At 35.7% G+C, this 15811-nt stretch overlaps 1 protein-coding gene across 1 annotated transcript; it reads left to right on the top strand.

Moving 5' to 3' along the window:
• Nucleotides 1-2192: 2192 nt before the first annotated feature.
• On the top strand, nt 2193-8661 carry LOC121423304 (trypsin-2-like). The gene is made up of 6 exons (XM_041618647.1): nt 2193-2429; nt 2948-3125; nt 3920-4239; nt 4887-5032; nt 6055-6235; nt 7849-8661. The coding sequence occupies exons 1-6, from the start codon at nt 2360-2362 to the stop codon at nt 8007-8009; spliced, it is 1056 nt and encodes a 351-aa protein (XP_041474581.1). The 5' UTR covers nt 2193-2359; the 3' UTR covers nt 8010-8661.
• Nucleotides 8662-15811: the final 7150 nt, after the last annotated feature.

Here is a 15811-nt window from a genome sequence, read left to right as displayed (position 1 = left end):
CTGTCGAAAGAAAAGAAAAGGAAAAGAAATAGTCATCACGAACCATAAAAAATGAAGTGTATGCATTTTATGTTAAATGTTATGTTATGTTATGTTATGTGGAGGAGCCGTGGTGTAGTGGTTCTGACTCTCGCCTTGTAAACAGAGGGTCGTGTGTTCGAATCCCACCTCGGTCTGGCGTCCTTTGGCAAGGCGTTAATCCACACTTTGCCACTCTCGACCCAGGTGCTAAATGGGTACCCGGTAGGATGTGAAAGTCATTGTAGCTTGTCCAGTATTGTGCGCGCCTCACAGGCGACTGACTGGAATACTCCCCAGGGAGTGGAGGATGTGCACACATTGTGTGCGGGAATGACTGATTGAATCCGATGACCGGGGTAATAATATATCTGTAAAGCGCTTAGAAACGTCGTTCCGATGGATTAAGCGCTATATAAAAGCGGATTATTATTATTATTATTAAATAATGGGGCAGCTGCTCGTATGTGACATCAAAAATCGAAATGGTAAAACTCTGTGGCCCGTATTCTGAAGTCAGGTTTAACTTAAAATCAGGTTTAAAGTTGTGGTTTAAGTATGGATAGCCAATTGTTACATAAACCAATAACAGCAGAGATATCATATTTCGATCATTAATGACTCTCAAATCATTCATAGTTGTGTAGGAAGAATAAATAGATGATTCTCTCAACATCGATGAATCACGAAAGAGCAGAGTAAACATAAGAAACATATAACTTAATAAAAATTTTGACGCTTTTTGGCTTCCCATAATTTTAGCGCAGAGTTAGACCATGGTCTAAGTTAAACTGGACTTCAGAATACGGACCTATATGATAACTTGATGGATTTTCCTCAAATCTTCACCAATCTTTTTTTTACAATTTTTACAACAAACTTATCGTCAGGGTGAACTTGCCCTTTAAGAACAAATGGGAAAATGAAATTACTCTAATCAAAATAGTTTTCAACGTTGAATAAGATTCGACTTATTATATTACATTTCACAATTGTGAGTACTTTATGTTGTAACACTTACTTTGTTTTTAATTTGATTAAATAAATCCTTTTTGGCCTCGTTTAGACATGGGTTCCTAGGTCGGAGTAATTTTTTTTATTATTATCAATGAATCAAAATTCCAATGACATTTATCTTATCACAACCAAGACATAGGCTATTTTTGTCAGAGGAAAGGTGGATGTAGTGACCGTCTGGACCTCCGACCTTCTTTCGACAAAGATTACTCAGACTAGGAACCCACGAGGCTATGATTACCGTAACGAGATGTTTTCCGTGGCAATCATTTTGCGTTCATACTTTATAATATCGTGTGCAGTGGTGACACCAGGATTTTTAAATTAGGGGGAAGGGGCAAACTTAGGGCAAAATATATATATTTTTTTTGGGGGGGCGGACACGGATTTGTTGCCTGTTTCACAAAATCAAGACCAAATCCTGACCCTTTTTTAATGTTTACCCTTATGACGTGAAATGGGACCTGTTTAAGACAGTGACTCGTGAAGATGATATTTCACCAAATAAGTAATGCGAGCGCGAAGCGGGAGCTAAATTTGTTAGTAACGTAAGATGATAACTGGAGGTTCTAAGCACCTTTTTTATCATTACCAGCGACTCTTCTAAAGCAATGCAAGAATATTTTGTGACCTAAAATACATTTTTATTGTATAATAGTCATATTTAACTTTTTTTCCAAATTATTATTTTGTTTTTATTTATTGTTTTTTTTCAGCATTCACAACATTCACCGATAATACAGTTTCATTACATATCAAATATGAGGATCTACATTTTGGATGAAGGCTCATCATTATAAGCAGATTGCTAGAAAAATAATGACAACCAACATGTAATCAACATGGTCAAGATAAATATTTCTCTTGTCATATTCCAGTTCGAAAAGTGGCGCGCATGTTGCGATGACCTTTCTGAAAAATTCCATTAGTTTAGACATAATATGTAGCTGATAAACATACAGCAATCCAAAATGATGGCATACCTCCACCCCTGCCCTAAAGAACACCCTGGGTACAATTCAGAGACCCCCATGCGGTTATATCATCAGCATGTACAAACTTCAAGGTAAAGCAAATATCCTAATTGCAGCTAGACTATCTAATGCAATCATCCAATAAAGATACCCTGTCCATTATTTAATAGAAGTATGGTCATTATGTAATGTAAAAAAAACAGTTGAAATTTTCCAATTTCGTAATAAGAAGGGACAAAAACGCGTTCCCTCCTTTTAAGTGATCTCACTCTTTGAGTTACCGAACCTACTGCGACTTTGGTGATAGGTTGTTCATTCTTCATTCGAAAAAAATAGATAATTTGGACAGAATGACTTGGCTATTTTCTCTATTAGCCGTATCTGTGCTGCTGGCAACATCGATGGCTGCTGATTGGCAAGGTGAGTCAAAGTTATTGAAAAGTCCAAAAATTACTTTGCTGACAATGAAACTTACTAAGAATGGCAATTCATATACCAGAGTGTATTTCCTATATAATTTATGGCTTATTTCTTTAATTTTCTGTCATGTTGGTGGATAAGTCTTGATCTGAATGACTATGGATAGAAGTATGACAGCATTCAAATATAAATGTAGAAAAATAGACATGTACGTTAGCTTCGCCTTTCATGCTTCATTAAGTTTGGGAGAAAGCTTGTTTGATTTTAATTAGTTCCAATTATGATTAAAAGTATGGAGCTACCATAAGCACTAAAACATTATATCGAGAAATGGACAAAAAGAGAAAAATATCAGCGACCTTGGATGATGTAAAAAGTGATTGCAATATGAGAAGCAATGGTGTGAAGAGGGATCCTTGTGGGACTCCTGCTCAGTTGATCGGCAAACGGTCGAAGGAAATAATTACCAAAATAACTATTGATTTTCTGAAACTGACATTTATTTCTTTCTGTCTAAGCTAATCCCACTGAATGTGGGAAGACTTACGGAGGAATGAATACCATGATCATTGGGGGTGAACCGGCTGAGGAATACGCGTGGCCATGGCAACTAGCTTTGTTCAAGAATGGTAATTTCGTCTATTGTGGTGCTTCCCTTATTGACCCATGGTGGGTCATGACAGCGGCACATTGCGTGTAAGTATTCTTACTGAAATTTCCATCATTCTTGCTAGCTATTTCCGCGGTAACGTCGACAAAAGTCACAAAACCGATTCAAATTCGACCATTTTTATCAAACCTTTACGACAGACCGGTCGGGAGTCGGTACCGAATCAGTCTACACTGCACCATTGAGGATTTTAACCAACACGAAACTGTTCTCTATCGCATAATTTGAGGCAGATAAGGGGAACGTTTTATCATGGACTTCAATAAGTCCATGGATTCATCAAGTTGTCAGATCTTACATCTTTCCTCCAGTCTAATTGGCTTGCACTGTTACCATGGTATCAAAGACTTGTCGGATATGTCTGACAAGTCCTTTCATGAAACGCTATTAAGGTCTAGTAATGGTAGTTATGCACAATATAGTACGCAGTTGTCAAATGGGGTTCTATCTTCATTGGATAATGCAGATCGCGATGGCGTGGTCTCATTATTGCATAACAATATGGTTGTACTTAGGGCATCCAAAAGAGTTCCCTCTAGAGACTTTGAGTTTATCAATTATAGAGCAACCAGTCACCTTTCTAGCCCTATCCATGTTATAATGGACGACTATCGTCCTTCTGATTTTATCCTTTATAACAACAAACGCTTCACATTCAAGTGCCAAGAATATTTCAAATCAATGACACAAAATCATTAGACCTCCCGACTAGTGCAGCTTGGGGATCATCTTTGTAGTAGAATGGAATGATGGAAATATTTGTACTCTTCTCTTTTACCACTCAATGACATTCTTAACTTTCTCATGGTTCCTTTTGCAGTGATAGGTGCTACCTCTGTAACCCATCGGAGGCCTACGAATTCAGAGCAGGATCAACCAGCATTACTCAAGATACCGACTTCACGCAGCAACTTCCGGTCTCGAAAATCATCGTCCATCCCGAATTCGACTTCGAGGCCTACTGGAATGAGTATTACTGTGACAACGATATTGCTCTTTTTAAAATGAAAGAACCATTCACGCTCAACGAAGATTACCAAGTCAATACAGTTTGTCTACCAACCAGTGATATGGATGATCAGTTTGTTGTTGGACAGGATGCATTCGTTACTGGATGGGGCACCATGAAACGAAATGAAGGTGATAACGTGGAAATACAGGATTGCACTTTTGTTTCGGTTTTGGGCAATTTGTTAACGAACGGTGTTATTCAAAACCCTTTAGGGATATGAAATCAGGGTTTGTGAAAAGCGCATACATTCGTAATTCCGAAGCTTCGTTATTCCGTAGGTTCGTTATTCCGAAGGTTCGTATTTCCGAAGGTTCGTAATTTTGAAGGTTCGTTAGTCCGAAAACTAAATGATTAACTAACCTTATTTCGTTTTCGGACTAACGAACCTTCGAAACAACGAACTTTATTTCGTTTTTGGATTAACGACCCTTCGGAATAACGCCACAAATGTTCGGATTAACGAACCCTTTTACTTTTTCGGATTAACGAACATCGAGGTATAGGCAATTTGCGTGTTTCAGAATTACGAACCTTTGGAGTAAAGAACCTTTGGAAGTAAGAAGTGTAACCGTGAAAAGGGTTAAAGCGACACGCCCGTTACCACTATACGGTACATACCCGTGTGCTATCATCCTGCCCAGGACAAAAAAGTTATGATCTGTATTGCAATTAGCTTTTAGTATTCAGTTAGTTAAACTAGTTAATGATTTAGCCACTCATATTACCATCTAATTAGTAACCCTAGTTTTCGTTTTATTATTTTTTTTTTCAAAAGGTTTATATCCTGACGAGTTACAAGAGATGACCGTTCCCATCTTCAATCAATCTGAGTGTGAAGTTCTCCTCGATGCCCGTGGTGGAATAGTCACTGACAATATGATATGCGCAGGACTGAAAGAGGGCGGTGTCGATGCGTCCAACGTAAGTCACGTTATATCCTGTTCATTATTTGGTTTATACTCTATTTGGCTTAAAACAACAGTTTGTCAGGGGTTTGTTTCATTAACTGTTTGTCCGACAGGTTGTCAGAACTGAATTCTTTCCTTGAATCTGATTGGCTGAGAACCAATGCTACTATGGTAACTGTGACTTGTCGGATTATTCGTCTGACAAGTGCTTTTCATGAAAAGCTCCCCATATTCTCAAACAATCGAGAGGTTGCTTTTCACTCACACAAAAACATCTAATGATGTCATGCTATTATCGGAATACTGAAAATTACCCTACGTTTTTCTGAAACATGTTGAAGTTCGAAAGCGCCCTCAATGCGGATCAACAGACGATCAATGACATTCCTGCTGAGTTTTTGCGGATATTAGTATCTTTCGATTAGAAGTCATCGTATGCACGTGGAAACTTATTTAGTTTGTTGAGTTACTCCAAAATAGATTTAAAATATCTTTAATTTGGTATGTCGATTTACTATTTATTTTTTAGCGACCATTTAGGCTTAATTATCGCTCGACGGTCTCCTCAGTTGACCAGTTCAAGAAAGTCATTAAATCCCATCTTTGCTTAGAGGACAGTGTATGGCATAGACTAGGCTGATCATTCTGTGTGAATTTTTTTCTTAGTTGCCAAAATATTAGAGTATGGTGTGTGCATTGCTTTGTAACCAAATGGCAGTGGAGCTATATCCAATTTGGTTAATCATTTTGCTTGATGAAAATTCATCCTATTTTCCCCTAAAACTTATTGTTTATCTGGTTATGTCTACGGGATTTTTGATCCATATATTTTCAGGATTATTTGCTTTCTGTATTCAACAAGTTCATTTATTGGGAGAGTCGAACCAGCCCGATTGGATATAAGACAAAAATCGGCATTTTGCTGGAAGTCAGAACGAAAATGAAACAAAACACCCGTCATTATGGATTTGGTTGCTGATTTGTATGCAGCTTATTAAAATATCGAATCATGATTATTTTTCATTTTTGTTTCAGGGCGACAGTGGAGGTCCAATGGTGTCGTATCCTTTAAATAATACCGAACAATATTATCAGATAGGTGTTGTGAGTTGGGGCATTGGGGGTGGCACTCCAAGTCCACCTGGAGTCTACACCAGGGTTACACGTTATGCTGACTGGATTCAATCGTTCTTAAACGCCACAACTCAAGAATCATGTAAGTTTATTTTCTCTCAATTCGAAGGATCTCAAATATTTCCTTAAATCGGCCGTGAATGTGAATAGCGATAAGCCGAAAATTTGATTTATATACAGTACTAAGGATTAACCTCTAAATCTAAAAAAAGATTTGGATTCAACTCTATTAGTTTTTAATTGATGTCTACAAGGTTTAAGTCTAACTCCAAAGTTCGCGGTTGTTCACTTTTCATAACCGATCTGGGTTTATTTTTTAAATCCTTGAAATATCTGACCATGGAAATACCGACATGGAGATACTATAAGCGATAAAGGTTCATTCCATTCTTGGGGAACTGAACATGTGGGTATGTGTGGGTGTGTGTGTGTTTGTGTGGGTGTGAGGTGTGTGTGGATGTGTGGGCTAATGATGATGATAGTGATTATGAAATATATACATATTTTTTTGGCCTCCAGTTAGAGGATTTATTTACAACATCGCAACATAACACATAAAAATGAACAAACGTGAGATGACATGACATGACATTTTGAAGAATTATTTCATTTTTTTCATTTAGGTTTTATTTCCACAAATCCATTATGTTACAAAACTTTGATAACTTAACTTACATAACTAAGCTGAGCAACCATTAGACACGTAGACTATATAAGTATAAATAACAAGCATTCTTAATCAATACATATTAATACATGTTTAAGTACATAAAACGGAAAAGTGGAGGAAACCTTAGAAGCAGAATGCTTGTAGATAAAGTTCCCTTTTTTATACATTACTTTTGATATAACTACTTAATAATAATACACGTGACAACATTTTATAAATCAACTTACATCGACTAAAACAACACAACACAGAAACGTGACAAAAACATAGAAAGAAACGAAGAAATAAAAGAAATAAAGTAAGGAGCTGCCATCCAACAGAATTTCAGAAATTTCTGGATAATAAGTTCTGTGTGTTTCGATACAAACTGCAATCATCCAATAATCATATTACATAAATTATAAAATGTTTAAGATTTTAATGATAAAATATGATATTGGTGATGACAGTGAGGAAATAATTTTGGCGATAGTGTTGAAACATTAATGGTAATACCTTTATCATAATTATAGTTCAACAAAACCGTCAATAACTTAAATAATGCTCGTCTTATATACAGTTTTATAAGCAGTATTACCACTAATACTAATTGATAATAATAACAAGAATAATACCCCTACTATTACAACTACTACTACTACTATTACTATTACTACTACTACTACTACTACTACTACTACTACTATTATACTGCTGCTGCTGCTGCTCCTACTACTACTACTACTACTACTACTACTACTAATTCTACTGCTACTCTTACTGCTACTTCTACTATTACTACTACTATTTTTAATTTTATGTTAATTTAATATCAAACTCTATAGACATTTCTTTAGTGTTTTTAAGAAGTTTATCCCCCCTTCGATTCTCCTAATGTCTACGGAATAAACCCTTGTAGCTTTTAAGCCTACCCCCTTGATCACCTTGATCTCATTTGCATTCTAATGCATCTATGTCCTTGTTTCTTTTGCATGAATAAACAAAATGTTTTTTATTCATTATTCTTATTTTACGTTCAATTTCAGATATACCATGCATTTGTTACGAAGAAGATGAAGGAGATGGAGAGGAATTGTCGTCTTCAATCACAGCGGTCATTTCAGTATTATCAATCCTGCTCGCTATTTTCGTAGGCACTAGTGTTGGTCTAGGACTATGTCTATGGCGACAAGGCAAAAAGGCCTAAATGCATACTGAGCACAGCATTTGCTTTCAATAACACATTGAAACTTTTTTAAACATAGCCTGCTTGTTTTTCCTATAAACCAAAGGGTTATCCTTGTCTGCCTCATAGTTTCGAGAAATAATGTTGTAATAATGTAGATAGAGATATAAAGATAATGTTATAATTTCATTAACAATTCTAAGAACGAATTTATGAAATCGAAACAGGCCAACATATTTTGTGGACTAACTAGGGTATAAATGGAAATTTTGCTATTACTATGTGTATTTACAATGAACCTTGAAGATTATATATTTCACAGTGAGAAGGGAAAGATGATGGTTGAAATAATGCACCCCTGGAAAGTGGGGTGCACGGGGTGCTGAAGCGCCCCAGCTGCGTATTCTATATAGGGAGCACCCCTTGCAAATCAGGTTTGTATTCTCAAATGTAGAATTTAATCCAAAATCACCTTCATTTTGGAGCGAAAACTTGTTTTTGTGCTATTCATTTTTTACCTGACTGAATCACCTTCATATTTGAATAAAAACCCTTTTTTGACTTGTCATTTTTCCCCAATACAGCACCCATCTGCGTTCCCAGGCTTTCTATCTTTATTCAAGATATTTTTGTTTTGATTAAAAATGAAATCAAATGCTTGTATCGTAAAGACATATCTGACTTTTGTCCAGTGATTTGATTTTAAGTATACAGTATAGGGTAGTGTACTTTATGAATGCAAAGGAGATAATCTGGTCCATCATCACACTCCTGACGGAGTGAAATAAGTTGTCAATCCTGATGGAATGAGATTTCAATCTTTCAAGAGTGATTTTTACCCTTTTTTAGTGAGTGTGCATTTTTCCACTTTCACTACAAAAAGGTAAAAAATCACTCTTGAAAGATTGAAATCTCATTCCATCAGGAGTGGTCCCTCATCTCACACTGAGAGGAGTTGTGGTGGACCACATCAACTCCTCTTCATTTAGATAGTAGAAAATAAAACAAAACCTGAACCTGAATATAATTATGTAAAATTGAGGTTATACACCTGGAGGTCTGCTGGTCATAAAAAAGGAAATGGGATCACTATTCATTAACTTCTAACGACCATTATTAATAGGGTCCGTTATTTTATCATATGCGATGGGTGTCGCTATTCATAATGTAAACGAGGGTCTGTTATCAGAAGGACCAATATTCATTATAAAAAATAGATCGTTATTAAAAAAAATGAAAAAAGGTCAGTACTGGAGGTTCATTGATCATAAGTACCACTAATCATATGGAATGAGGATCACAATAGCAATATATTCATACTGTAATGGGACAAAATATTCGCTATTCATAATGGGAGATGATGGTAGCAAATCTGGTATGTCTAGTGAGTTTTAAATCGTGAATGACGACACTGCTCGTTGATTTTGAATAGCGGATCCTCATCGATTCATTTGTCGGATTAGTTAGGCTTGCGTTTTATTACAATCGGGCATGATTATTACTTCCATAATGTTATCTTTATTACCCCAAATGTACTAAGATTTACGAAACTGCTTAACAGTTATTTAATAATATTAATAATTGCCATTTAAATAGCGCTTTATCAATCTACGACTGTTCAAAGCGCTTCACAATTATCATTTCCCGGACACTGAATTCATAGCATTTCAAGCAGCCTATTCGGAGCAAACTTGCTAAAGCAACCACAATTGACGGTTGTTTCCTACCGGTAACCAATTAGCACCTGGGTGAGATTGGCAATGTGTGGATTGACGCCTTGCCAAAGGGCGCTAGGCCATGGTGGGATTCGAACACACGACCCTCTGATTACAATACGAGAGTCAGAACCGCTACACCACGGCGCTTCCACTATACATTTCTTGTTATGCTATGTTTACAACTCATTTTATTATTTTATTTTAATATTAAAAACCATCGTTCTATTTATATAGTTAGGAATACAATAAATAAAATACTCGAGTTTGAACCTGGGAAGAAATGTCACATTTCTATAACAATAGAGTTATCTACGCTTAATCATGTTAAAAAAATAAATGGCATACCCTTTTGAACCAAAACATTTAATAAGACACTTGAAAATCATTATTTCTCGTGTCGCGTTTGTTTGCGTATAGATATTACGGCTAACAAACCATTTACATGGTACTAATTGAACTATCAGTACGCTTAATTACGTATTTGACTAGTAAATGGGCGTAAGATCATTCACTGCCCTATTAGTCCTTAAATAAAATGCAGTTAATAAATAAATTTGGTTTATTATGATCATACTGATTGGAACGAACTTCAGTCAGACTCTGTGAGCTTACACAGTATTCTATCAGTCATACATTGACATAAGTCGTTCAAAGTCCTTGTACGAAATCGACAAACAATTAAATATAATAAATGTATACACTTGGACGATAAACTGATGTATATTTTTATTCATCCAGGAAGAAAGACAAATAAGAAATAGAAATAAATATGATCATCTGGACTTACTGATTGAAACGGAGGGTACAGTTTCACGTCCAATGCAACGAGAAGTGTATTCAAGTGGAATTTCTGAATTCATAATATAGTGTTAGTAATCCAATGAATTTGTCCATAATAACCCTTACTTATATTTCATTTGTTGTAATATAAAACTCCCCTAATCCTCTTTAACATTGATGTTACATTGCTTTTATTTGTAATGATCTTAACCCTTTGATATCTTATAGTTAGACATACATTTATAACTGATAGCCATTTTTTCACTCGATTTTCTATTGTGCCAGAATTATTTCATTGTTCATTGTTTTTATCAGCGAATAAATTATACAATTAGTAGTTTTTAAATTAGTTACTGCTCCCTTTTAATAATTCATAATATTTTAGTTTGATTCATATTATCATTTAAGTAACAATATTTGTTTATTTATGTTACTAAGTATTGTTATCTTTGATTTAGATTTTGACTTTATTTTCATTTATGATTTGATGATTTAATGTTGTTCTTTATGATTTCATAATGTAATTGGTGAAATTTACACTGATCTTTTGTACCTCATTAAGTATGTACTAATAAATAAATAAATAAATAAATAATGTTGTGCCGCCTTTCTTTCATTCCATTCACGGTCATCATTAGCTCAAACATTGAGAGAAAACGATTTTCAGTCCAACCGATTGTGGTAGACACTCCACAGTATTTTTCCTTCAACGTTACGATTTCTTTATCATAATTTAAAGCATAATTTCTACCCCAAAGTTTAACATTTTATGTACAGTGCATTTTATCCTGTTGGTTTGCAGAATGGTGGAATCAAAATACCTATATATTTACAGGCCTAAAAAGCTCGACTTGAAAACGACATTGCGATTTAAATGAACTTCACCACAGGCCATCCTTCAGCTTAAATAATCATAATAAAACCACCCTTATGTTATTAGAATGGACTTACTGCTTTCTTGTAGCAAGACAATCATTTATAAGTGGCTGCGTGGTACAGGTCCAAAGGTGAACATGAAATTATGACCTTATGAACCGTAACACTCGTGTTATGGAATATTCCGCTACTAATTACGAAACACATTGTTTTCTTATCTCCTTGCCTTGGCTGATTTAGATATAAGGTGAGAAGGAAGTTTTGTTTTATTGATACAGAATATCAATATCAAGCCAAACAGTTTTCGTCATCAATATCATAACGGAATAAATTGTGTCTGTCTTCTTTTGTAACATTTTTTAATGTTCCTTGAAGTACAAGAAGGGAATATCAACAACTACAGCACTTCTTTAATACATGCTTATATTTTCTTGTGAAATAACCAGGCAGCAGTAATCATTTACTTAACAATATTCACTATTTGTATAGGAATGATTAGCGCGAAAATGTTATTAATCTGTTTATTCAGTGTTCAGAGAGAAATTAGGATAACTGAAAAAAATAATCGAAATTGCAACCCCAGCCCCCGACCCCCCCAAAAAAATGTATATATATTCATCAGTGCTATACTTGATTTTAGTTTAGCTTGATACTAAGCATGAAAAAACATTATAGAGAATTGTTATTTTTCAGAAAATAAAGCACATTTAAAACCCCATCAAAAAAACAAACATTTGCAATAAACGAAAAAAGGGAACTTTTTTTAGTGGGGGGGGATTCTGTGGGGTTTTTTTAAGGCTCAAGACATTTTCGTTTTTCATAGATGCGTTTACCAATCAGATTTTAATTTTTAAAATATACTGTAATCGTGATGCAATGCATGATTATCTCTATACAAAAATGATAAGAACAATAACAACAATAATCATTAAGGTAATAAAAACAACAAAACAAGAGGAACAATACCAACAGCACCAAGAAAAGTATTGTTAATAATAACGATGATAAAAAAATAACACTGGAATAACCGTAACAACAATCATGATAATAATGAGGATGATGATGATATAGATTATGATAATAATAGTAGTTATAATACGGATAATTATGATAATGATGAACAAAATGTGTCTTTCAAAGCGCCGCATTATTTTATAGAAAGCTCAACATGTTCAAGCTGGTCAAGAATTATTTAATATCAACTGGCCTTGAGGAAAATATCAGATATATTACCAGCAAAAGAATCACATTGGCCCGAGTCTTTAGACGAGGGCATATGGGTCTTAATTTAAAGCGCAATATATTTGATGTTCCTCGAAAGAAGAGCCAGTCGATATTCTTATTATTATTATCCAAATCAGATATCTAGGGCAAAAAATCATGATAATGGTGATATTTCTTTTAAGAATAGAGTTCTACTATGTCATGTTAATATGATGGGTCTAGGCTCTGCACTTTACATTATGATGTACTTCAAGCGCCCAGATCCAGCGTTGCCTTGTGCGCGGATCATTATCTCTTCATACGCATCGAAGACCCGGATGTGAGACCAAGGAAAATACAAAGGTATATCTTGCGTGCTTGTGTCGTCTCTGCATGCAAAGTCAGTACACATGTAGAAACCGAGTAAAATACAAAGAATTTACCTATCATCCCGGCCTTCCCGAATTGCGAAAACAAAAGGTCATTGCCTGCAGAATCTTAGGTCAATATACACACATTTCCTAATGTATGTGTCAGGGCCGTCACCAGCTTTTTTCTAGGGGGGGGGGGTGCTTTTTATGAAAAAAAACCACAAAAACACAAAAAACAACGTATTAACTCAATTTCATGCAGTTATATAGCCCGCCGGCCAGATCTTTTTCAAAAGAGCCCTCAAGTATCCCTACCCCCCCCCTCCGGATTTTTTTTTTTTTTTTGGTTCCGAAGGGGGGTGCGTTCGCACCCTCCGCACCCCCCTGGCGACGGCCCTGTGTGTAGTGGTCAAGCTTCAACTTTCAAGGATTTTCTTGTATCGTATGATGATTATACGCATCGGTAAATGGATAGATAGAAAATGAGATAGATAGGTAAATAGGAAAAATTACAAAATCAACAATAATAACTACAAACGAATAATCAATTAAGTTATGTAATATCACAAATGTGTTACAATTAAGAACGAGAAAAAAAAGAGGGCGAGGATTTTAAATTATTTTTGCAACACATTTTACATGACACTACACAGTGTGTATCATTACATGGGCGTGTAAGTTTAAATCAGTAATGTAAATAATTACCATTAGTTATCATGTGAATACTACAGCTGGCTAATACGCCTTGTTATTGATAAAACTTATGATAAGACCGTGCTGTTGGATCATGAACTCGTTCCATAAACAATGAAAAAATTATCTCTATTTTTGGCACTTAAGAAAAAATAACCATTGAACTCCCATAGAAGTTAGTGAACACTTTTCCAAGACCGTGTACAAAAACGTAGAATAATATCAAGTGATTGTGATTTTTGCATGGTCAGCCCCCCTCTTTCAGCTCCGTCCACGTAATTTCACTGTTACTACGCCGGGAATATACTAAACCATTTGTAATTATTCTATTGCATTATGCCGAAGCAGACTATTTATATCGATATATATATGTATATATATCTATACAAATAGTCTGCTTCGATCTGTAATGAAAATCATAAGATCATAAGTCAGAAAAAATTGGAACCAGTGGGATTTGAACCTGACATCTACAGATCGAGCTTACTGATCTTATGATTTTCATTACAGATCGAGCATACTGATCTTGGAAAAATAGGAGTAATGCCGAAAATTTGTTAACAAATTATAATTTCCTCCGATAAAAGCCTCTTAATTTACTATCTATTATCCAAGGTGGACTGCATTTGAACATTAATGAGTCAGAAAGAAGAGTATCGAGGGTATTTGAATTCCAGTTCATCGTGGCTTAAGCCAGCCTGACACTTCCACGATTTTGTGTCACGCATTGGCACGACTCAAGACGTGCCAGTGCGCAAACTAGTCGTGACCTGGCGTGAAGTGTGCGTAAACACGTCGTGACACGTCGTGAATGCGTGCCATGTCGGGACGAGAATTTTGAAATGTTCAAAATTTTGGTCACGACAAAATTTAGCGACCGGGTCGTGAACTATGCGCAAACTGTTCGTGAACTCGTCGGGACAATGCGGGAGGATGCGTGCCAGTGCACGCCATGCCACGATTGTCACGAATAGTTCACGAACAGCTCACGTCGAGTTCACGAATAGTTCAGCACGACACCGTCCGAATTGCACAAACTCGTCGTGCCAATGCGGGAAGTGCGTAAACTATGCGTGAACTCGTCGTGCCAGTTCGTGTCAGTGTGTACACTGACGGGCACGCATTCGTGAACTATTCGTGAACTTCGTGAACTTGTCGTGAACTATGCGTGAACAAGTCGTAAACAGTGCGGGAGCCTCCCAGTTCGTGCCCCAAAATGGCACGACTTGCGACGACAAAATCGTGGCCAAAAGTCGTGCAAGTGTCAGCCTGGCTTTAGCCGTGAACCAGAATAGCCTGGTGGTTGAGTCGCTGCCAGGAAAGCAGTAGATGGAGTAGATAGCAGGTTCGAATCACACTGGTTCCATTTTTTTCTGACTTATGATCTTATGATTTTCATTACAGATTGAGCATACTGATCTTAAACAAATAGGAGTAATGCCGAAAATTTGTTAACAAATTATAATTTCCTCCTATAAAAGCCTCTTAATTTACTATAAAATGATATTGAGTAAACAGGATAACTAATAACATAGAGTTACCATGATAACCCCTGAATGTCATATAGTATTAAGGTTTTTTTCACCATCATAATGTCATCACGAATAACTATACAATGAAGATTTGTGAGGGACTGAACTTGGGTTTATACTAGCTTCAACAATCATTCTTTTTTCTAGTCCCAATGGCTCTGTTTTATAACGTCTGTGCTGATTATTCCGTTATTTAAACATTCTGATCGATATCCTGTCTGTTTTTACTCAACTGAAGGGGAAATTTACCCTAATGATAAGGCTATTTTCAAACTTGAAAGCAGAAAATTAGAGAAAATATTGGTTAAACTTGATAAAAACCCAACAAAGAATAAGTCCCGTTATAAAGTTGCCCGGTAAATTTGTAAATTTTTTAATTTGTGACGTCATATTGGAGCAGTTCCCCCATATTTCGTAACGACCTGATGTAAATTCAATCAATTCAATTTGTAAATAGAGCATGATGAATAAAAATATTTGTATAGTGAATATGAAATGATAATGCTGATGATTATATACTTGAGAAAAGAACTACATCCTTTGGGCGGATTTTCGTAAAAATTTAAACGATATTTTTATATATTTTTTACGTAATTCGGGGCGAACTTCCCCTTTGAAGATTGTGCTACTCAAACTGGTAAAAGGGAGTG

This window comes from Lytechinus variegatus, chromosome 10 (genome assembly GCF_018143015.1).
Source record: "Lytechinus variegatus isolate NC3 chromosome 10, Lvar_3.0, whole genome shotgun sequence".
Taxonomy (NCBI): Eukaryota; Metazoa; Echinodermata; class Echinoidea; order Temnopleuroida; family Toxopneustidae; genus Lytechinus; species Lytechinus variegatus.
The sequence above is the reverse complement of the archived record's forward strand: the minus strand, read 5'-3'. Positions and strand labels throughout refer to the sequence as shown.

Bases quoted from the DNA above. Each gene is read 5' to 3' on its own strand.
- LOC121423304 (XM_041618647.1), top strand. From the start codon at position 2,360: ATGACTTGGCTATTTTCTCTATTAGCCGTATCTGTGCTGCTGGCAACA. The intron at 2,430-2,947 runs GTGAGTCAAAGT...TTTCTGTCTAAG, and splicing joins GATGGCTGCTGATTGGCAAG to CTAATCCCACTGAATGTGGG. The intron at 6,236-7,848 runs GTAAGTTTATTT...GTTCAATTTCAG, and splicing joins CGCCACAACTCAAGAATCAT to ATATACCATGCATTTGTTAC.